Source organism: Mobula hypostoma, chromosome 11, assembly GCF_963921235.1.
Source record: "Mobula hypostoma chromosome 11, sMobHyp1.1, whole genome shotgun sequence".
In the NCBI taxonomy this organism is placed as follows: Eukaryota; Metazoa; Chordata; class Chondrichthyes; order Myliobatiformes; family Myliobatidae; genus Mobula; species Mobula hypostoma.
In genome coordinates this window covers 89,497,728-89,522,030 of record NC_086107.1, presented here as the reverse complement: position 1 = coordinate 89,522,030, position 24,303 = coordinate 89,497,728, and the positions used below count along the sequence as shown (strand labels likewise).

At 46.7% G+C, this 24,303-nt stretch overlaps 1 protein-coding gene across 4 annotated transcripts in view; it reads right to left on the bottom strand.

Moving 5' to 3' along the window:
- LOC134354347 (guanylate-binding protein 1-like) overlaps positions 1-24,303 on the bottom strand; it is a 46,835-nt gene that overhangs the window by 22,192 nt on the left and 340 nt on the right. Inside the window, exons 1-2 of one of the 4 annotated variants that reach the window (XM_063063282.1) lie at positions 5,695-5,712; positions 4,218-4,321 (exon numbers count right to left, since the gene is read on the bottom strand). The exons of 1 other annotated variant lie outside the window; for it this stretch is intronic. In XM_063063282.1, the coding sequence (XP_062919352.1) occupies positions 4,218-4,236 (19 nt within the window). In that variant the 5' untranslated portion in view covers positions 4,237-4,321; positions 5,695-5,712. Of the gene's footprint in view, positions 1-4,217; positions 4,322-5,694; positions 5,713-12,034; positions 12,273-24,303 lie in introns of those variants that run through there. 2 more of the 4 variants (XM_063063281.1, XM_063063284.1) reach the window with 2 other exon arrangements.

Sequence of the window (24,303 nt, the reverse complement as noted above, 5' to 3'; positions counted from 1 at the left end):
CGGAGACGGAGGAATTGCGAGAAGGGGATGGCGTTTTTGCAAGAGACAGGGTGAGAAGAGGAATAGTTCAGATAGCTGTGAGAGTCAGTAGGCTTATAGTAGACATCAGTGGATAAGCTGTCTCCAGAGACAGAGACAGAAAGATCTAGAAAGGGGAGGGAGGTGTCGGAGTGGACCAGGTAAACTTGAGGGCAGGGTGAAAGTTGGAAGCAAAGTTAATAAAGTCAACGAGCTCTGCATGGTATGGTGCGGGTGGGACCACTCAAGCATAAAGGATGACGAGAAATTTTTCTTGGATGTGGAGAATGTGAGTGAGATATTTAATGAGTATTCTGCTTCGTTATTTACCAAGGAAAAGGAAATGGAGAACCAGGAGATCAGCACTAAGTGTATATATGTTAGTGTATTTAGAGATCAAAGAGAAGGAAGTGTTAGGTCTCCTAATGAGTATTAAGGTGGACAAGTCTCAGGGCCTGGTGGGGTTTACCCCAGGTTATTGAAGGAGGCAAGAGATGAGATTACTGGGGCCTTGAGCAGTATCTTCATGTCTTTTCTAGGCAGAGCTGAGGTCCCGGAAGCCTGGCAAGTGCTTAACTTTCCACCTTTATTTAAAAAAGGAATCAGGGAAAGTCCTGGCAACTGCCAAATCCTGCCAAACATTTTAATTCTGATCCCACATTCTCATTCGGACATGTCAATCCATAGCCTCCTCTTATACCAAGATATGGGCACCCTCAAGGTGGAGGAGCAACACATTATATCCATCTGGGTATCTTCCAATCTGATGACATGAACAAATTTATAACCCCTCCCAGCCTCCCATCTTCCACTATTCCCCATTCTGGGCTGTCACATCTTCTCCCCTGTCTATCATTTCCCCAAGGTCCTCTCCTCTTTCTCTTCCTACTTTTGTCCACTCTCCTCTCCTATCAGATTCCTTCTTCTCATGCCCTTGAACTTTCCCACTCACCTGGCTTCACCTATCACTTCCTAGCTAGCTTCCTTCCCTTCCCTCCGCACTTAATCAGGCGTTTCCCCCATTCCTTATTAATCATGAACAATGGCCTTGGCCTGGAAATGTACACTGTTTACTCTGTTTTCATAGAGTAAAAACTCAGCCCGACCTGCTAAGTTCCGCCAGCATTTTCTATGCATTGCTTTGGATTTGCAGCATCTGTAGACTTTCTCATATTTGAGGGATTGCTGCACCTACTGGCTCCTAAGCAGTACGATGGCAACCCCAAAGTATGCTATGGATTCCTGGTACAGTGCTCCTTGGCCTTCGATTTACAGCCATTCAAGTTCCCATTGGAATGAACTAAGGCTGTCTACATCAACCGGCTCCTTCATAGAAGAACCATTCCCAACTCGCCACACTTTGGGAGAAGTGTTCCCCCTTCTCTACAGTGCAGACTGCTTTTCAGAGATTTTGAGGGCATGTTCTATCACATTGCTGGAGGACATAGGCCTGTGTTAAAGCTTCTCAACTTGCACCAGGGGTATCGGTCTGCAGTTGATTATTCTATAGAATTTTGTACCTTGGCCACAGAGAGCAGTTGGAATATGGAGGCACTAACTGATCAATTCCATAAAGGATTGAGTGGTGAGTTAAAGGATGCCCTTGTGGCCCGAGACCTGGTGGAGGATTTAGTCAGTCTTATAGTCCTGGCGATTCGAGTCAATAATAGGTTAATAGAAAGGAGAAGGGATCGATGAAGGGAATTACACTGAAGAGACTCTCCCCCTCCCCAGACTGTTGTCCATCCTCTTCTATTCCCTGGGCTAGGATTCCTCCTCGAGGACCACCGATCCCAGCCTCTGAGGAGCTTATGCAATAGGCTGGATCAGACTCTCTCAGGCTGAAAGGGAGAGAAGGAGGGAGATTTGCTGCGTTTACTGTGGGGAGGCTGGACATTAATGGACCTCGTCTCAAAATGGCAGGAAACCCATGGGTCCGTCCAGAGTGGGGAGGACTGTGATGGTTGCTAGCCTCACTCTCAGTTCAGCTGCTTCTGGAGTGGTGTTCCCCATGTCACTGCCACGTGGTGATCAAAAACATTCCCCAGACGCCTTTGTTGACTTTGATGCAGTGGGAAGAAGTATAAGAAAGACAAGATAATTCAACAGAAAGTCCAAAGAGAGAGAGCATATAATACAACAAAAATTAGTGGGATGTTAGAGGATTGGGAAGCATTTAAAAACCAAGAGAAGGCAACTAAAAAGCCATAAAGAATGAAGCTTCAACGAGGACGATCCTTTATACAACCGCCGAACGACACCAAGTTTACTCAATCCTTCGGGTTCCCGTACTATGGTAAGGTCTTCACTTTCCAATACTAGACTGTAAAGGTGTCATGGTCCGGATCGGGGTCCCTTTAAATTTAGCTTGTTTATGTTATGATTCGGACCGTTGATTCCCTGTTTTCCCGTGTCCCTCGACTTTGGTGATTAGAGGCAATTAACACTCGGCTGAACCGGCAGTTTATAGTCTCCGGCTTTCAGCCGTTCGGTGTGGGAGCGTCTGCAAAGTCATCTAAGGTATGCTGTGCCGATGTCATCCGGCCGGAGCAAGCCTAGTCTCTGCCGAAGCGAGTGCCAGTAATTCGCCTCTCCTCACCGGAGCAACCCTGTCCAGTTACCTCGCCAAAGCGAGCCTGCAAAGTTTCCTCACCGAGGTGGGTCCGTCAGTTAACCCGCCAGAGGGAATCAAGAACCGCTGTCTACTGTTCCCGGGCCGAGTCGAGAGCTCGCCACTACTCAGAGGCTCCAAGTCAAGTCCTGGACCTGGCGGCATTCAAACACCAAGTCAAGTCCTGGCCCTGACGACTTCCCAGTTCTGAGTCAAGTCCTGGCCCTGGTGGTCTGTGATTCCTGTCCGACCCCCTTGTCTAAATCCGTTCTCTGCCCCTCTTGCCTCTAGTCCTTGTCTGCAACCCCCACCTGTACTTCGGTCTAGTTCCATCACTGGAGCTAGACAGGTACTGTCTGGTGTTCATTCGTGTTGGTCTTGTCTTGTCCTTGCTTCCGTGGGGTAAGTCTGGCCGTCTTGCTATTGCCCCGTGGGGAGTCATATCTTGTCTTGTCTTGTCCTGTCCTCGCCTCTGTGGGTTAAGGCGGGCTGTTTGCCGTTGCCCCGCGGGGGGTCATGAGTCCCGGCGCTATGTCCTGTACCCAAGGAGGGGTCCCAGCTCTCTGTTCTGTGTGTGAGTCCCGGCCCTATGTCCTGTACCTAAGGAGGGGTCCTGACTTTGTGTTCTGTGTATGTGTCCATGGTTCCATGTACCTGCTCTCCCGAGACCGAGGCTCTGTGTTCCCATGTTCCTCCTCTCCCTAGCCCATGTCATGTCCATGCCTGGTTCTGGGGTCCTTGCCCAGTCTCGGGCTCGGAGTCCATACCCTAGTCTCTTCATGTCTCCCCTAGTTCTGCGAGCCGATTCCGAGTCCAAGCCCAGACCCTTGGTCCCAGCCTAGTCGTAGTCCTGAGTCCTGGTCCAGTTCGCTATTTCCTGCTCCTGTCTTGCTCTCCTGGTATCGAACAATAAACTAAATCTAAGTAACCTCACAAGATGTGTCTTGCATTTGGGTCCACCCTTGCTCCCAATGCCCCGCCATTGTGACAAAAGGTAAAACAAAGGTGCAACAAAAAAAAAACTGGCAGCGATTGGCGAACTGCCAGCACAACGTTTTTGGTACCTTACAATAGAAAGTAAAAAACCCCTCCACTTTAAAACGAAACTGCGTCATGAGACGAATACGCAGCAAAACTAACTAATGAAATAACTGCATGACAACAGGGTTTCTCCTTATATACCCGTTGGAACATGCATCACGTGACCTCACACTGGTGGGAAAATTACATCATGTGACTCACACTGGTGGGAAAATTACATCACCCCACCATCACAAGACAATAACATCATGCTCACAAGATACTCAATTACATCATGGTCATAAGACAGTCACAAGATACCCACAAGGTATGTAACAGAGGGAAAACAGTGAAAGCAGAAAGAAGTGAGTCACAGATAGTTGAAATCAGCGGAGTGCTGCTTCCAGTGTACTTCTAGGTCTGTCCAAATAATAACTGCACTATCCTTGGAATAGACACCGTATGGGAGGCGGGTTCCATTATAGATTCTAGAAAGGGCAAAATAATATGAACAATCCAGGGCAGCGAACACATACATTCAATGAAGTACACAATCTAGCCAGCATACCTCCATCTGATCTGATCATCAGGGACTGCAGCCAGGATGGTGCCTATGGGTTACTTTCTCAGCAGTTCTCAGCAGTGTGGGGCAGACACAAGTAAGATTGTGGTCTAGTGAAGATAAACCCAGTTAAAATAGAGGCGGACCTGCATAAACCCCAAAAGCAGTACGCTATAAAAGCCGATGCACTGACAACTGGTCAGAATATAGCGAAGAAACTAGGAAATATGAAGAGAGTCTGTATTAACAACTAACTCGTGCATATGGCTGGTAAAGAAGCCAGACAGATCATATTGGTTAACAATAGAGGTAACAACACTAATAAGACCGTGCTGAGGTTGCATTCCATTATGGCGATCCCTGCTACAATTCTGAATGGTCTGTCTTCAGAACATTAAATTTTCCCAGTCCTGGATCTTGCTAATGGATTTTGGGTGCTCCCTTTAGCACCTGAGTCCCAAGACAGGTTTGCTTTCATCCTGGCTGGACGGCAGTATACATAGACCAGAATCCCCCAGGGATTCCAAAATTGCCCAGCTGTCTTTCATAAGGTTATGACACAGACTTTGGAAAAACTCAATTTAACACCCTACTGGTTGATGATCTACGAATTGCTTTGGAAGATGAAGCAGGTCATTTAGGGGCAATAGCCACTGTTTTAGAGATATTGTGAGATGAGGGGTTTAACATTAGTCTACGCAAGGCCTAGATGGGAAAGCACCCGTACAGTACCCAGGCTACACAATTTCCCAGGGAACAAAGGACATATCAGATGACAGACGTTCTGCAATCGGCTTCATGCCCCACTCAGTGAATGTCAGGGAAGGAAAGGGGGAAATGGGTCTATTCAATTGCTGTTGTAATGTCATACCAGGGTTCACAGCACTAGTGGTGCTGCTACAGGCCTTAATTAAAGGAGGGAATCCCCCTCTGGAGAAGTAAGACGGGGGCCAGATAAGGAAAAGGATCTTATAAATATCACAAAAGCCCTGGTCTCTGTTTACTTCTTTCACCTCCACTACAACAATGTGGGAGGGAACTACAATGCAGTGGTGGTGCAGGACAATGGGGACACCAGAAGGCCAGTGGAATATTATTCAGTGAAACGCCTTGTAGCAAATTTTCCCCGCTGCGAGCAGCTTTAGATTGCGCAGTGTAGGGAGTACAAATAAGCGAACTTGTGATGATGGGACAACACATACGACACACTCCCCATACCGTTGTAGAGCTCCTCAACAAAGGGAGGCTGAGAACAGTCACTAACAGTAGGGGGGCAGTTGGGAGGGAGTTCACATCCTCACAGACAAGTCAGTGAGAATAGAAATGGACACCGGAATAAACTCCGCAAGAATTATCATAATAGCAGGGGAGGCACATGTGTGACAAATGGAAATAGAACAGGAGGAAGGTATTGGTGTAAGAGAAATTCTGGTGGAAGGAGAAACAGAGCATTTTTTTATAGATGGGTCTCAGAGGTACATACCGAAGACTGGAAGCCAAGAACTGTATCAGCTGTGGTGAAGGAAACGTGACGAATTTCTATGAGGTTCCTCAATTTAGGTGGCAGAACTGGTAGAAGCACTGTGCCACTGTAACGGCAGACAAGTAAATATATATACAGACAGCAGGTATGCTTTTGAGGTGGTGCATAGTTATCTGATGGTGTGGGCATGTCGACGATTTGTAACCTTAACAGGGGCAGGTATTTAGTAGGGCATTTAATAATACAAGAACTGCCGGAAGCAGTGAGGCTGCCAGCAGGGTGTGAACTAATTAAAGGGTCAGCAGAAAGGGGAGAGTAAGGAGCAGAAAATAAATGAGTGGGTGGACATCAGTGTGAAGGGGGCAGCAGACAAATAAGTGGCAACATTGTAACTGTGCAAGAAGAAATGACTGAAGCCAGTTTGTACGAAGAGGTAGGAGCAAAGGAAAAGAGAAATAAATGAGAAGGTGAACAAAGGAGGCTCCAGATGGGAGCTGGACTCACGGGGAAGCCGGAGTCGTCGTGGCCTCACCGTGTATTAGATTAGATTAGATTAAATTATATGGACACGCAGTCCTCTTTTATTGTCATTCAGTAATGCATGCATTAAGAAATGATACAATGTTTCTCCAGTATTTTATCACAAAAACACAAGACAAACTAAGATTGAAAAACTAACAAAACCCACAGAATTATCACATATAGTTACAACAGTGCAAAGCAATACCGTAATTTGATAAACAACAGGCCATTGGCACGATTAAAATAAATCTCAAAGTCTCTCGAAAGTCCCATCATCTCACGCAGATGGTAGAAGGAAGAAAAACTCTCCCTGCCATGAATCTCCAGCGCCGCAAACTTGCCGATGCAGCACCCTGGAAGCACCCGACCACAGCCAACTCTTGAGTCCATCCGAAAACTTCGAGCCTCCAACCAGCCCTCCGACACCGAGCACCGAGCACCGAGCACCAGCTCTGCCGAGGGCTTCGACCCCGGCCCCGGCAACAGGCAATAGGCAAAGCCGAGGATTTGGGGCCTTCCCCTCCTGAGATTCTCGATCGCACAGTAGCAGCGGCAGCGAAGCAGGCACTTCAGAAGTTCTCCAGATGTTCCTCCGTGCTTCTCACGTCTGTCTTCATCAAATCAGGATTGTGCAAGGTACCTACTTAACAAATAATATCATTTTGGAGTGGCCTCGCGCCGCCATCTTGTCCTCCCTTCCTCCCCTAATACTGCAGTTATATCATGGGGTGATGCATCAGGGAAGGCGAAGCCGGACTAGTGGTGGACAGGGATGGGCGGTGATGTTCAGAAATTCTGTCGCCGTTGTATCTTTTGTGCCCGGCAAGAACATAAAGTTGCAGCCGGCAAACCAGCCATGGTTGAGGGGTCCCTGGGAAAACATCCCGTTAGACTTCACGGAGCCCCTGCCAAAAAGCTGGGAGAAAAGCTACTAATGGGTAACGTAGTTGGGAGAAATATACCTAATTCCCAACCACTAACACTGAGCTGCGGTTTCGCTCTAAGAAGTTGGTCTGACACGTGACCACATTATTACGTAAACATTTTAAGCGTGTTTCGTGTTTAGATTTTGGAGTTTAATAAAATGTGTTAATAATTTCATTAAACATAAAACACATCACCATTTTATTTGTAAAAATCTACATTGGTGACCGCAATGCTCTTGGGCGATTCCAGAGTTATTGAACACGTCGGCCAACGCAGTCGCTTTGATATTGCCAGAGATTTGCTAGTAAAATGCCGTCACTTGGTTTGTACAAACTGAGGCCAAGTTTTCTTTGCGAGAAATTACCGCCGATGACAACATCGACAGGGTAGCGTCGCTCAGCAACTCCATGGCTGTGAGAGTGGCGAGCCTGCTTAAACACCCGCATGAAAAGGATAAACACCGATCACTGAAAACTCACCTTTTACAGACTTCTGGACTATCAGAGTCTGAGCGCACCAAACAATTGCTGTCCTTACCTGGTGTCGGCGATGCTAAGCCTTCAGAGCTAACGGACCACTTGCTGTCTCTTCCGGGAAATCACCACCCTTGTTTTATTTTATTTTTTTGAAGAACTCTTCGTGCTACAAATGCCATGTTGGGAGCTGGTTGGGTTCTCACAGATCTCGACACCCAGGAACTTGAAACTGCTCACTCTCTCCACTTCTGATCCCTCTATGAGTATTCGCACGTGGTCCTCCGTCTTACCCTCCCTGAAGTCCACAATCAGCTCTTTCATCTTACTGACGTTGAGTGTCAGGTTGTTGCCGCCACACCACTCCACTAGTTGGCATATCTCGCTCCTGTATGCCCTTTCCTCTCCATCTGCACCTCTACCAAAAATGGCTGCATCATCAGCAAATTTATAGATGGTATTTGAGCTATGCATAGCCGCACAATTATAGGTATATAGAGGGTAGAGCAGTGGGCTAAGCACACACCCCTGAGGTGCACCGATATTGATCGTCAGCGAGGAGGAGATATTATCACCAATTCGCACAGATTGTGGTCTTCCCGTTAGGGAGTCGAGGATCCAATTGCAGATGGAGGTACAGAGGCCCAGGTGGTAAATTCTCAATCTGGATTGTGGGAATAATGGTGTTAAATGCTGAGCGATAGTCAATGAAGAGCATCCGTGAAACGAAGGACACACTCGGTCCTAATGTCCTTCTGATTCAGCACCCTAGCTCTGAGATCATCGATTTTATTCATCAGAGACTGCACGTTTGCCAGCAAGATAGTCGGTATTGGGAGTTTAAAATCCCCTTTCCTTAAACGCACAATTTCCCACAGGAAACGTGGCTGCAGGTCGAAGATATAAGTGGCGATAGTTTATTTAAATGCATGAAGACATCTTTGTTGACTGTACTGACCTTAGCAGCAGTTGGGCTTTTTAGCGTATCAGACTGAAGCGAGAATATTTAATCGTATCCATTGAGAGTACTGCTGCCACACGAGTTCCCTCGGAGGTGTTCATAGTTACAGAAGAGACGTCAGGTTCGATGTTGTTGCAGACCGAGGAAGAAACAAAAATACACAGTCACACCTGCATGAATGGGGATTGAATACAAATAAGCGGAGCCATTTCAGTAGTTGGGCCAACGATCGACTGGACAGTCATGAAAGAGATGCCGCAGCGGCAAGGTCCTTGCATCATTCAAGTAGAGACAACCCCAACTCGCCCTGTACATCGATGAGAAGGTCTTAGAAAATAGTTGTCAAGATTCTGACAGTCCCGAAGTGGGGTCTCAGCCTGAAACGTTCATTGTTTACTCCTTTCCATAGATGTTGTCTGGCCAGATGAGGTCCTTCAGCATTTTGTGTGTGTAGCTTTGGTTTCCAGCATCTGCAAATGTTCTCATTTTTGTCAAGGTTCTGACAATCTTTATCATGGCATGAAGTGTGAATGTTGCTTGTGAGTCTGATTCATTTACCTTGCTGGTGGGCATACTCAACAAAAAGATCAACGTCAAGGCGCTGGACAGTCGATCTCTGGGCACCAGTCAGATCCACCTTTCAACCTAACACCTCTAACTGGTGACCAAAAGCAATCATCATGATAAAATTTGTCTCTGTCTGATTAATTCACCTCAACTGCCACTGGTACTTAGCCTCCCCTGGATATACCGACATAACCCACAGATCGATTGGTCTCTGAAAGTACTCCAAGAGTGGGGACCGGCATGGCTGTCTACCTATCTGGGTCCAGCTCAAACTCCGTGAATTCCCTCTTGTGTCACCTAAGGATGTGGACCTGTCTGGGATTCCGACTGAATATGTGGATCTCCTTGAGGTTTTCAGCAAAAGAAAGGCCACCACCCTGCCCCGACTCCGGCCATACGATTGTGCCATCGAACTCCGAGTCCTCCCCGGGGCGGGCTCTTATCCTTCTCCTGAAACGGTGGCCATGGAGGAATACATCAAGGAGGCATTGACAAGGAAGCAGCGAGCATTACACAATTAGGGGAAGGCGACTGAAGAGAGAACCGCCCCGTCAGGACACCCCTCCCTGCTGACGGGTATTCGCTTTTACTGGACGCTTGCAAAACGCCGCCAGGAAGTACCCTGGATCGCCAAAATAGAGGAACCTGTTCTCCTGCGCCGTTCTCGTTACTCCTGAGACAGGCGCATGTGTCCTACTCGCAGAGGTTCTTCCGTGGACTGGGAGCTGGGTGGTGAGGGGGAGAGAGAGAGAGAGAGAGAGGAAAAAAACGGTGATCATACGGAGCGTAGGAAGCTTGAAACATTCTTTCCCTGCGCCACTCAGTTACGCGGTCGTCAACTCGAATAGCCAGATTAATCCGATCATCCAGATTATCCTGCTAGTCCCCGACAGCGAATTTATGCCGGACCCTTGCGATCAGTCCACGCTGGAAGGCAGTAACGAGAGAACTCTCATTCCTTCCCGTCGCTACTGCAAGCGTACGGAATTTAACTGCTAGGCTCTCACCGTTCCTCTGCCTTCGCGGAGGTCCAAGAGTCAGTAGGCAGCCTCCTGACCCCGCACTGGAAGATCAAAAGGTCTCCTTAACTCCGCCATGAAATGTCGGAACGACTGGGCTGCGGGTATCCTTACTCACTCACCTCCACAAGCTGAGTGGAGGTCCATTTAGTAGATTGACAATGCACGCTAGTTTTCGAGCATCATCACCAAAACCACCAGGCTGGGCTTGGAATGTCAGCTCGCATTGGGTAACAAAATTCCTACGGCAATCAGGATCACCAGAATATCTGCCTAGTGGTGGAATACTCGGTCCCTGTACAGACGTTGGTGTCTGTGAGGGTTCGAAGGCGGGAGTCGGCTCAGGTCCGGGCGTGGGAGCGAGAGCGGGAACATTAGTAGCAGAGATTGTCGGGGGCAGCAGAAAAGGAGGACATGCGAGATGCTGGAACTGGGACTGAGGCGGCCCCAGGCTGTTGAATTGCGTTGGCGAGAACGTTAACGGCTGTCAGCTGACGGTGGCTGTCCACAGCAAGTTCGTGGACGGCGGCCGTGAGTGCGGAAATCGCAGGCACCCGCATCCGATTGTCTGCTGTGAGCTATTCAACCGTTGCGGCTAGAGATGATACTTGCTCCTACAGATGAGACTGGGTTTACTCTCGACTGAACCGGCAGTTTATAAATCTCCGGCTTTCAGCCGTTCTTCGCGAGAGCGTTAACGATGCTAGTGCCAATGTCATCTGGCCGGAGCCAACTAAGTTTCTTGCCGGAACAAGCCAAGTCTCCTTCCGAAGCAAGTGCCAGCAAGCCGTCTTCCCTTGTCAGCACGGGTCAGTCAAAGTTAACCCGCCGGTGTGAGTTAAGAGCTTGCCGCTGCTTGGAGCACACTTGTGCCCAGTTATACTTCTGGCCATCGTTGTGTGGTCTCCGTATCCATGTCCTGTGTCCAAAAGGGGTCCCGGCCCTGTACCCTGGAAGAGTCCTGACCCTGTTTCAAGAAGAGTCCCGACTCCGTCCTGTCTCTAATGAGGATTCCCGGCTCAGTGTTTTATGTAAACACAAAATAATCTGCAGATGCTGGAGTCAAAGCAACACTCACAACCCGCTGGAGGAACTCAGCAGGTCGGACAGCATCCGTGGAAAAGACCAGTCGACGTTTCGGGCCGGAACTCTTCGTCAGGACTGTAGAGGGAAGGGGCAGAGACCCTACAAAAGAAAGTGGGGGGGGGGCGGGTGGGAAGGAGAAGGCTGGTAGGTTCCAGGTGAAAAACCAGTAAGGGGAAAGATAAAGGGGTGGGGGAGGGGATGCGGGGAGGTGATAGGCAGGAAAGGTGAAGAAAGAATAGGGGAAAACACAATGGGTAGTAGAAGGAGGCGGTGCCATGAGGGAGGTGATAGGCAGCTGGGGGAGGGGGCAGAGTGACATAGAGATAGGGGAAGGGAGGGGGAGGGAATTAACGGAAGTTGGAGAATTCTGTGTTCATACCAAGGGGCTGGAGACTACCTAGGCGGTGTATGAGGTGTTGCTCCTCCAACCTGAGTTTAGCCTCATCATGGCAGCAGAGGAGGCCATGTATGGACATATCTGAATGTGAGTGCGAAGCAGAGTTGAAGTGGGTGGCTACTGGGAGATCCAATGGGAGTGGTATCTTTCCCCTTACTGGTTTTTCACCTGGAACTTACCAACCTTCTCCTTCTCACCTTCCCCCACCTTCTTTATAGGGCCTCTGCCCCGTCCCTCTACAGTCCTGAGGAAGGGTTCCGGCCAGAAACGCCAACCAATATTTGCCACGGATACTGCCCGACCTGTTGAGTTCCTCCAGTGTGTTGTCAGTGTTTTATGTCCTGTGTTTAAAAGGGGTCCCGGCCCTGTTCCTTAGAAGGGTCCTGACCCTGTGTCAAGAAGAGTCCCGACTCCGTCCTGTGTCTAAGGAGGATTCCCGGCTCAGTGTTTTATCTCCTGTGTCTGAGTCTGTCCCGTGAATAAGAAGAGTCCCGGCTCCATGTCCTGTGTCGAAGGAGGAGTCCCGGCTCAGTGTTCTACGTTCTGTGTTTGAGTTCCAAGTCCAAGCTCCGGGGTTCAAGTATCAAGTCCCGGCTCCGAGGTTCCAATTGCCACGTACCCCGTGACTGGAATAAAGAACCAGCAGAGATGGAAAACACTTTGGAGTCCAGTATTGCTATTAACTAATAATATTTATTAGTAACTACGCAATACACTAATATAAATGCAGATAAATCAAACAGGTTAGCAATGATTATATATATATAAGTAGGTATATCAGTAAGTGTGCAAATATATGTATGAAAAACCAAGCTTCTTTAAGTCTAGGGGTAAAAATATACAGTCTTACGATGATGAGTAAAGTTCAGTTCAGTTCAGTTCAGTTCGTGGTATTGAGTTGAGTAGTGATGGAGAGAGAGAGAGGGAGAGATTTTAGTCTTCAGGTGAGGTGACGCCGTCGATCTTCCCATTGTTCTTCGAAATCTTTTAAAAGTCACCGACTGTGACTTTAACAAAGGAGACTGGTTTTCTGTGGTGAAGGTATCATCCAGGCGAGTGTGGACACATGGACAACTCCCCACCAGTCAACCCTTTTCCTTTTTCATTGCAAGAGCGACTGATCGATCCGCCTGATCGATCCTCCAAAAAAACACTTTTTCTGCGGGCCCCACAATGCTCATTCAGTGTCCAAAACATGTGTCTGAGGTCTATTATCTGACCTCCTATTTTATCTTCCTGTGCTGAGCATCAACTGTCACTCAAATAACTCCTCCTTCCTCTCTCTGTGTAAGAAATGCACAAGCAGGCCACTGTCCTTGAGAAGTGTCAACAACCTGCCAAAAATCATAGCATCGAGTGTCCATTAAATAATGCCCTCGGTCACCATAGCAACTTACGAGCTGCTCTGTACTGTCTCCAACTCAGCAGAAATCCTAAAGTTGCTTCCAGTGCCTTAAAGTGACAGTCCAACAGTTAGTCTTCGTCTCTCTCTCTCTCTCTCTCTTTCAAAACACCATATCGATGTTAAATAACTCTCTCTCTCTCTTTTCAAAAGCACAGTTCATAGGGGCAATTCAGGATCCTGTCACACAAGTATCAAGTCCCAGCTCCGTGGTTCCAAGTGTCAAGTCCCGGCTCGGAGGTTCCAACTGTCACGTCCCGGCTCATGTCTGGGTCCCGAGTTCCATTTCCCAGGTCCTAGTCTGTGTCCTGTCCATGTGCCTTGTCCTGTAGCCATGTATTGACTTCGCCTGGGTCCGGGTTCAGAGCTCGAGTCAAGACCCAGGGTCCGGGTCCATGTCCAGTCTCTGGCTCGGAGTCCTAGCCCAGGCTCCGAGTTCCAAGTTCCTTGTCCTGGTCCTGCCTTCCTAGTCTTAGCCCTAGCTTAGACCCTGAGTTCCAGCCTAAGTCCAGGGCCTGAGTCCTAGTCCATTACGCTTATTCCTGCTTCTGCTTTGCACTCTCCTTCATTTCTCCCTGTTCTATCCTTGCGTCATGGCTTTCCTCGTAGTTATTAAATAAACTCCATTTAGTTAACCCTACAAGACGTGTTTGTGTCCTGCATTTGGATCCACCCTTGCTTAGCACTTGTGACACTAATCACTTTCATGCCCTGACTAAGAATCTATTAACCACTGCCTCAAATATAGCCAAATTCTACAACTACCTGTTTTTGTTTGTTCTGTGCATGCTTATTCAATGAAAGATTTTTATTTTTTATTTTTGAGTCCCTTTTTGAAAATACAAAGACTGTCAATATTGTGGAAATGGTAAAAAGTTATTTTGCCAATCAAAACTTTGACTGAAAATGTATATTTCACACTTCATATATACTTCATACTTCACAGATGGAGCTCCTGGATTTGATACTAATTTCTCTGTCAATTTCTTTGCAGAGAGACATCTACAGAAATCCCCAGCTCCAGGACTGCACCAAGCCCAAGAGGAACATACAAGAGACATAGGTCATGGTCCTCCTCCCAGATGTATCCTTGTTCCCTTTTCGTTCGCAGGTGCTCAACGGGGGACACGCTTTGCACCTGGCTGGGCATCCTGGGGCGACTCGCAGCCTAGAAGAATTTCTGCTGCACCATCATGATCACCCTGGGCATTCAGTAGCCGGCCAGAGTAGGGGGTACGGGGATGGGAGCTTTGTCATGGTCCCAACTGAACAGCAGCTGGCATCCAAGTTTCGGCACTCCAAACTCCCTGGAATATGGTTAGCTGCCACGCTCCCTTGAAGACTCTGACTTCCAATTATTGTCTACCATATTCCTTCATGGAAATTTTACACTTAAAGGCCTTGTGCTAATCCAGAGACGTCGACATAAATGGGTTAAGGCAAGAGAGATGTTGTTGACCAATTTGTGGCAATAACAAGACCAGGACAACCGCTGGAGAAGACAGAGACCAAGGCTTCTTTCTGGTGAACAAATTTCACTTTACATGCCGGTGATAATAAAGCTAATTCTGATTCTGGTCAGTGGGTCTGGCTCTCAACCAGAGATCTCCCATGCCCGCTGAATCCAAAAGCACAGGTCCCTTTTTCCATCGGTCTGTTCAAAATCCCGCAATGCATCAACCTAGTTGCCTGTTGTCTCTAACTCCCAAGCACAAAGCATATTCGCACCACATTCCACGTATCCTGCCTAAAACACTTGGCAGCCAACCCACTGGCTCTAGTTCCCAAATTTACTCCACCTCCCAGAATTGTAGAGGGACAAGCCACCTAAACATTATGGCGACTTTTGGACACCCACGTTGTTTGAAGTGAAAAGGCAGTACCTCGTCGATTAGGATGAATATGGCCCAAAAGGAAGAAGCTAGATTCCTTCATGGGACAGCCTGGACCCTACGTTGTCAGAGGACTTTCACCTGCACCATCATGATCATCCTGAGCCATCAGGAGTTGGCCTAGGTGGTGTCTCTGTCACGGTCCTTAGTGGACAGGGGCAGCAGCCAAGTTTCTGCTTTCCAGTTCCCCAGAGTTGCCACTATCACTTTAAGACTTAGACTGTCAATTATTATCTGTGACATTCCTTCACAGAAAGTCTGTACTTAAAGGCCTTATGCTGAGCAGTCCGTGCTCAATCATAGGAGTTCCATTTCCAGTGCTACTGTTTGTAATTTTGCCTTTGGATTTTGTTGGTTGCTACCTGTCCCGTGAGTATCTCATGAGCATGATGTAATTGTCTCGTGATATTGTCATGATGTAATTGTCATGATAGTGGGGTGATGTGATGTCACGTGATGGCATGTTCCAACCGGTATTAAAGGGGAGACTGCAGTTTGTTGAGGAGTTGTTTTGTTGGGGAGTCACAGTCGGTGGTTACGTAATCGTGGAAGGAGAGAGAGCGAGAGTGATAAATTTGCCAGCTTCGTACAAACCCAACAAATCAAAGGCGTCCTGTGGTTGACATTTGGTATGGTCCATACGGGTATTGTGGCACACGCTTTTGGTTAACCCCTGCATGATCTCAGGTGTTGTGTGGTGACCACCTCTGACGAGAAGTGAGATACTGTGAGAAATCTTATTCTTCGTGCGCTCTTTGGACAAGGCATTTCTCAGCTGGGATCTGCATCTTTTCTTCACCGCTGGTTCGGGAAGTCTCTCCTCTCACTTATTTCATAAATCACTTGAACTCATTGAAGTACAGTACCACCTTAAGACTGTGTTTGAGTAAGAGCTGTTAAGAATTGTCTTTAAGTTCGACTGCTTGATAACTAAAGATGCATAACACTGTTAACATCCGTTTAAGTTAGTCGTTTGTTTACTTTTCTATGTTTTTGAGTAGGGGTTAATAAATTTCGTTGTTTATTTATAAAAACCCGACTCAATTTCATCTGTATTGCTGCTGGTGCGTAACTAAAATTGGGGGCTCGTCCGGGATATGAACAAATTTGGAGCTTATTGATTGTTTAATTATTGATCTGATTGGGGATAAGGGACATACCCGATTCATTTTGTTTGATTGGTTTGTGTGTGATAATCAGCAGCAATGGATGTTGGGAGCTTTCTGGACTGACCAACCCCTGTGGTATTAGAGAAAGCGAAAAAGGGTGCAGTGCTGGAAATTGCCAAGGCACTGAAGTTTACAGGGATAACGACGGCTACTACAAAGCCAGAGAGTTAGAGGAAAATAGCTGAGCATTATATAGCAATGGAAGTGTTTGAAGAAGAGGTGTTGCAGAAGTTTCCTGTATGGAAAGATATGGTCCAGTTACAGCTAGAAAAAAAATAGCGTTAGAGAAGCTTACAATTGAAGTTGAAGACAGAGATAAACAGAGGCAGTATGATCCGAGGGAAGCAGACAAACAGAGGGAAGAAGCCGAAAGACAGAGGGTGTTTGAGCTAGAAAAGATAGAGAAATTAAAGGGAAGAGGTCTAGCGGTAGACTCTGGTGTACCGTTTGTTGCCAGTCAGGAAGTTAATTTGGTTCCTCCATTTAATGAGGCAGATGTTGATAAATACCTCCAGAATTTTGAGAAGGTTGCCAGAGTTCACCGTGACCAAAAAACGGCTGGCTTGTCCTTTTACAAAGTGTATTTAAAGGTAAAGCACAATGGGTTTATATGGCCTTAACCAGTGAACGGGCAGCTGATTATGATACTGTGAAACAGGTTATACTTAAAGCTTATGAACTGGTACTGGAAGCTTATAGACAGAGATTTAGGAGTCTGAAGAAATCTGTGAACCAGACTTACATGGAATTTGCCTATGACAAATCTAAGTGTTTTGAGCGCAGCTGCACCTCTTAAAATTTGAACGGAGAGTATGCAACTTGAAAGAGTTTGTTTTAATAGCGGAATTCAAAAGGTGCGTCCCTGATGACATAAGGGCATATTTGGAAGAAAAGGATCCTGCCACGTTGCCAGAGTCTGCTAAATTAGCAGATGAGTTTGCTCTCACCCACACGAGTAAGTTTACTCCGAGTAAGAATTTCCAAACGAGTAGCATGGATAGTCAGGGTAAACCGGAAATTAAAGCGGAAGCTAGTGATGAAGGTAAGGATGAAGGGAAGCAAGTGAAGGAAAAACATTTTGGGTCTATTTTTCACTATTGTAGGATATCTGCTCATGTTATGGCTAACTGTTTCCTTCTGAAGAAGAAAGAAAAGGAGGCAGTTCCAGATGCCTGTGTCCAACACTTTGAAATACCCATCAACCCGCAGGGTTCGCGACATTCTAAGGAAGCTCTGACAAAGTCTGACTGAGTTAGGAAGGGATTTGATCATTTTATGTCAGAGGGATTTGTTTCCATGAATGAAGGGTCCATTCAAGTACCAATAAGGTTTCTTCAGGATACTGGGGCTTCTCAGTTACTTATGGTAGACAGTGTTCTAGAGTTTAGTGATGAGACTGACATTGGTGAAGTAAATTATATACGAGGTATCGAGGGCAACCTTACGCCTGTACCTCTGCACAAAGTAGTTTTAAAGTCAGGGATAGTTTCAGGACCTGTTAAAATTGGACTACGACCCAATTTACCGGTGGATGGTGTTTCTTTATTGTTAGGGAATGAGCTAGCAGATGGAAAAGTTGTTCCTGCAGTGCAGCTGACAACTAAGTCAATCACTGATGATCCAAAGATGGATTCTAACATGTATCCCTCCTGTTCAGTAACCTGACCTATGGCCAAAAAGTCTGCCAAGGCAGATGGTTTTGTGCAGCATAGGTTTACTACCCATGACAGCTCAAATCGGGATTCAGATTTTGATGATTTGTCAGGGACGTTCCTACCTTCTTTGTTTGATCGACATCCTTGTAGTGAGTCTAATGATAAAGACTTGTCTCTGTCTAGGAAGGAGATTATAGCGGAGCAGAGCAGAGATCTGTCATAAGGCGGTGGCTGGGAACAGACCCAAGTGCAAGACACAGACACTGAAGTACTAGGGACAGCACTAGGATTTAGGGCGATGGCAAGGACATGGACAGGAAAAACCAGGAACCTGGAACAGGACAGAACAAGAGAGCTAGGAGCGCGGGCTTGGACTCCGATCCAGAGACTGGGAAAGGACCCAGAACCTGGGTCTTGCCTCTGGCTCGGACCCCAAAACGAGGCTTGGCAGTCAGGCAGGTCGAGGCTGGAGTCTTCAGGCTAGAAGCTAGAGGCTAGAGACTTGGCTTGGCTTGGAAGAAGGCTGGAGACTTCAGGCTTGAGGGTCAGCTTGGCAGAAGGCTGGAGACTTGAGACTTGAGACTTGAGGCCAGGCGAGGCTGGAGGCTGGAGGCAGGAGATGAGGCGAGGCTTGGCAGGAGGGAGGAGACTTGAGGAAAGGCTTGGCAGGAGGCAGGAGACTTGAGGAAAGGCTTGGCAGGCTCCTGCTGGGCAGGGCACGGTTCACGTGGGCAGGGCGCGGATCACCTGGGCAGGGCGCGGTACTCCTGGGCAGGGCGCGGATCACCACCCGACAGTGGCAAGGGACAGGAAGGGACAGAACCAACCCCAGGTAACGGCAAGACGGCCTGGTTTACCTGGGTGGAGGCAAGGGACAGGAAGGGAGCTAGGTACAGGGTGGCTCCAGGACAAGACTGCACTCGAGACGAGGCGAGAGTTACCGGCAAGACAAAGCAGGGCTCCAGGCGAGGAAACAGAAGGCAGAGCAAGGGATACAAGGAGTAAGGACAAGAACAATCCAGCAGCCACGCCCTGGTCTCTGAAGTTATTTATGCAGCCATCCCCAGAGGAGACAGGAAAACCTGGAGCAAGGGTCGATGGACCGGTCCGTGAACCAGAATACGGACCTCACGGACCGGACCATGACAAGATCCTGAGATTGCCACCTTGAGAGAGAACGCTCTCCAAGATAACGAGATTGAGAAGATGCCAGTAGGGTATTATTTCAAGAGTGGAGTGTTAATGAGGAAGTGGAGACCACCTGAGATTCTTGCAAATGAGGATTGGGCAGTTGTTCACTAGGTAGTCGTTCCTAAGATCTACAGGAATGAAAATTTTACTTTGGCGCATATTATGCCCTTAGGTGGCCATCTAGTTGTGAAGAAAACTGTGAACAAAGTCATGAAACATACATCAAAGTTGCTGGTGAACGCAGCAGGCCAAGCAGCATCTATAGGAAGAGGCGCAGTCAATGTTTCAGGCCGAGACCCTTCGTCAGGACTAACTGAAGGAAGAGTGAGTAAAGGATTTGAAAGCTGGAGGGGGAGGGGCAGATCCAAAATGATAGGAGAAGACAGGAGGGGGAGGGATAGAGCCGAGAGCTGGACAGGTGATAGGCAAAAGGGGATACGAGAGGATCATGGGACAGGAGGTCCAGGAAGAAAGACAAGGAGGGGGGGTGACCCAGAGGATGGGCAAGAGGTATATTCAGAGGGACAGAGGGAGAAAAAGGAGAGAGAGAGAAAGAATGTGTGCATAAAAATGAGTAACAGATGGGGTACGAGGGGGAGGTGGGGCCTTAGCGGAAGTTAGAGAAGTCGATGTTCATGCCATCAGGTTGGAGGCTACCCAGACGGAATATAAGGTGTTGTTCCTCCAACCTGAGTGTGGCTTCATCTTTACAGTAGAGGAGGCCGTGGATAGACATGTCAGAATGGGAATGGGATGTGGAATTAAAATGTGTGGCCACTGGGAGATCCTGCTTTCTCTGGCGACAGAGCGTAGATGTTCAGCAAAGCGGTCTCCCAGTCTGCGTCGGGTCTCACCAATATATAAAAGGCCACATCGGGAGCACCGGACGCAGTATATCACCCCAGTCGACTCACAGGTGAAGTGATGCCTCACCTGGAAGGACTGTTTGGGGCCCTGAATGGTGGTAGAGGAGGAAGTGTAAGGGCATGTGTAGCGCTTGTTCCGCTTACACGGATAAGTGCCAGCAGGGAGATCAGTGGGGAGGGATGGGGGGGACGAATGGACAAGGGAGTTGTGTAGGGAGCGATCCCTGCGGAATGCAGAGAGGGGGGGGAGGGAAAGATGTGCTTAGTGGTGGGATCCCGTTGGAGGTGGCGGAAGTTACGGAGAATAATATGTTGGACCCGGAAGCTGGTGGGGTGGTAGGTGAGGACCAGGGGAACCCTATTCCTAGTGGGATGGTGGGAGGATGGAGTGAGAGCAGATGTACGTGAAATGGGGGAGATGCGTTTAAGAGCAGAGTTGATAGTGGAGGAAGGGAAGCCCCTTTCTTTAAAAAATGAAGACATCTCCCTCGTCCTGGAATGAAAAGCCTCATCCTGAGAGCAGATGCGGCGGAGACGGAGGAATTGCGAGAAGGGGATGGCGTTTTTGCTAGAGACAGGGTGAGAAGAGGAATAGTCCAGATGGCTGTGAGAGTCAGTAGGCTTATAGTAGACATCAGTGGATAAGCTGTCTCCAGAGACAGAGACAGAAAGATCTAGAAAGGGGAGGGAGGTGTCGGAAATGGACCAGGTAAACTTGAGGGCAGGGTGAAAGTTGGAAGCAAAGTTAATAAAGTCAACGAGTTCTGCATGCGTGCAGGAAGCAGTGCCATGCAGTCGTCGATGTAGCGAAGGAAAAGTGGGGGACAGATACCAGAATAGGCACGGAACATAGATTGTTCCACAAACCCAACAAAAAGGCAGGCATAGCTAGGACCCATGCGGGTGCCCATAGCTACACCTTTAGTTTGGAGGAAATGGGAGGAGCAAAAGGAGAAATTATTAAGAGTAAGGACTAATTCCGCTAGACGGAGCAGAGTGGTGGTAGAGGGGAACTGATTAGGTCTGGAATGAAACACTTCTGGCCTGTTTTGAGGAAAGATGTGGCGACATTTTGCCAAACTTGTCACACTTGTCAGGTTGTGGGTAAACCTAATCAAGTCAACCCAGTGGCCCCATTGCAACCTATTCTTGCATTTGGTGAAACGTTTTCTAAAGTTATTATAGACTGTGTTGGCCCATTGCCAAAAACTAAAGCTGGACATCAATATTTGCTGACCATCATGTGTACAGCACCTAGGTTTCCAGAAGCAATACCTTTCAGGAATATAAAAGCCAAAACTGTGACGAAGGCTCTCATAAAGTTCTTTACTTTATTGGGGTCGTCTAATGAAATCCAGTCTGATCAAGGAAGTAATTTTATGTCTGGATTATTCCAGCAGGTTGTTTATAACCTGGAATCCAAACAGATTATATCGTCTGCGTACCTTCCTGAATCACAGGGGGCCTTAGAAAGGTTCCATTCTATCCTAAAACCATGATTAGGATGTTCTGTGTCGAAAATGAGAAGGATTGGGATGAGGAAGTTCATTTGCTTTTGTTTGCAGTAAGGGACTCAGTGCAGGAGTCCCTAGGCTTTAGCCCCTTTGAACTTGTGTTTGGGCATTGTATCAATGGACGTTTAGCGTTATTAAAAGAACAGTGTGCTAACAAAGAACAACATACTAATTTGCCGGATTATGTCTTCAAATTTAAGGAAAGATTGCAAAAGCTTGTAGCTTAACAAGAGAATATTTAAAATCTGCTCAGGAAAGAATGAAAACTTGGTATGACAAGGAAGCTAGAACGAGGTCATTTAAGCCGGGAGATGAAGTGTTTGTTCTTTACCCTGTGCAAACGGTCACTTTACAAGCTAAATTTTGAGATTATATCTAATGCTAATAATGTGGACTATGTGGTAAAAATACCAGACCGCCGAAGGCCAACGCAGCTTTATCATGTAAATATGATGAAACTATATTATGAAAAACAGTCCGCCACTATGACTGTTGTCGTCAATGACAATGAGTCTGATCTCCCTGGCAACCTGGTAGCTGATCCATCTGAGGCTTATTTTAAACCAAACTTTATTTCTGCCAGAGTAAAAAATTTGATTATTTTAGAAAATATTGATGAGAAATTGGCTCATCTACAGCCACAGCAGCGGCAGCAAATGAAGCAGTTAATTATGAAATTTAGGGTTTTATTTCCAGACGTTCCAAAAAGAACCACAGTAGCCTCACATGGTGTAGATGTTGGAAACGCCAAACCCTTAAAGCAACATTCAGATCGCATGAATGTGGAAAAATGTACACTTGCCGAACAAGAAATTAATTATTTGCCAGAAAATGATATTATTAGACCTTCTACTTTGGATTTGAGTTCACCTTGTGTCATGGTGCCTAAATGAGATGGTAGTATTCGGTTTTGTACTGATTACAGAAAGGTGGATGCTGTAACAAAAGCTGATGCATATCCAATCCCTAGGGTAGATGATTGTGTGGATAAGGTTGGAAAAGTCAAGTTTCTTACAAAGATCGACCTGTTAAAAGGATATTGGTGTTTTCCCTTGACGGATAAAGGTAGACAAGCTTCTGCATTTGTAGCGCCATCTGGGTAAAATGAATACAATGTTTTGCCATTTGGAATGAAAAATGCTCCAGGAACCTTCCAGAGAATAACTAACTCTGTAATTCGAGGATTAAAACCTACAGATGCCTATATTGATGATTTAGTCACAGGGAACGACACTTGGGAAGCACGTATATCTGTAGTGGAAAAGCTGTTTGAAAGGCTTTCAGAAACTAACCTATCTTTTAACTTAGGTAAAAGTGAAATTGGCCATGCCACTGTGACCTATCTTGGTTACGTTGTGGGTCAAAGCAGGTTGGCTCCTGTTCAGGCGAGCATTCACGCAATTTTGGAGGTTCCCACTCCAACTGGAACAAAAGCTCTGAGAAGATTCTTGGGAAAGGTAGAATATTACCGTAAGTTCTGTAAGAACTTTGCCGAGATTGCCTTCCATTAATTAACCTCCTGAAGAAAGATGAGGAGTTTGTTTGGAAGGAGCCTTGTCAGGAGGGCTTTGATAAGTTGAAAGCTATCCTATGTCACCACCCTGTGCTCAGGTCACTTGACTCTGAAAAGCCATTTTCCCTAGCTGTGGATGCTGGCGACGAGGCTGCTGGAGCAGCGTTACTAAAAAGGATAATTATGATGATGTTGACCATCCTGTGGCTTACTTTTCCAAGAAATTTAGAGGGCATAAAAGAAAATATTCAAACGTAGAAAAGGAATTATTCTCCCTTATTTTAGCTTTGCAACATTTTGATATGTATATTGGTGCAACTCAGAAACCACTCGTGGTTTACATCGATCATAACACGTTGATATCTTTGAGTAAACTGAAAAACAAAAATATAAACTAGCTAAATTGGAATTTGATTTACAAGAATATGATCTCTTAATAACTCACACTGAAGACAAAGTTAATGTAATTGCTGGCTGTTATAGATGTTGAACTATAATGTAATTTTTTTATGGAGTGGAGTCTTCATATTTGTATACACTCCTGCCATATGTTATATTAGTACTGTATTTGTATTGTACATGTTGTAAACTTTATACATTTGCCTATTTTGTAATTTGTAGTTAAAATTTTGCTCTTGGTAGATCAAAAGTTTCTTTTATGGGGGAAGGTGTTATCTGTCCCGTGAGTATCTCGTGAGCATGATGTAACTGTCTTGTGATATTGTCATGATGTAATTGTCGTGATAGTGGGGTGATGTGATGTGACGTGATGGCATGTTCCAACTGGTATGAAAGGGGAGACCGCAGTCTGTTGAGGAGTTGTTTTGTTGGGGAGTCACAGTCGGTGGTTACATAATCGTGGAAGGCGAGAGAGCGAGAGTGAAGAATTTTCCAGCTTCGTACGAACCCAAGAAATCAACCGTGTCCTGTGACTGACATTTGGTATGATCCATACGGGTATTGTGGCACACACTTTTGGTTAACCCCTGCATGATCTCGGGTGTTGTGTGGTGACCACCTCCGGCGAAAGGTGAGTTACTGTGAGAAATCTTATTGTTTGTGATCTCTTCGGACAAGGCATCTCTCGGCTGGGATCTTCGTCACCATTTTCGTCTTTTCTTCATCGCTGGTTCGGGAAGTCTCTCTTCAAATTTTTTTCATAAATCACTTGGACTCTTTGAACTAACACCTTAACACTGTGTTTGAGTAAGATCTGTTAAGAATTGTCTTTAAGTTTGACTGTTTGATAACCAAAGACGCATAACACTGTTAACTTCCGTTTAAGTTAGTCATTTGTTTACTTTTCTATGTTTTTGAGTAGCGGTTAATAAATATTGCTGTTTATTTATAAAAACCCGACTCCGTTTCATATCTATTGCTGCTAGTGCGTAACATTGTGTTGTCCTGTTTATATCCAGTCTAAGTCTGGGTTCATTTTGGACCTTACTCTGCACT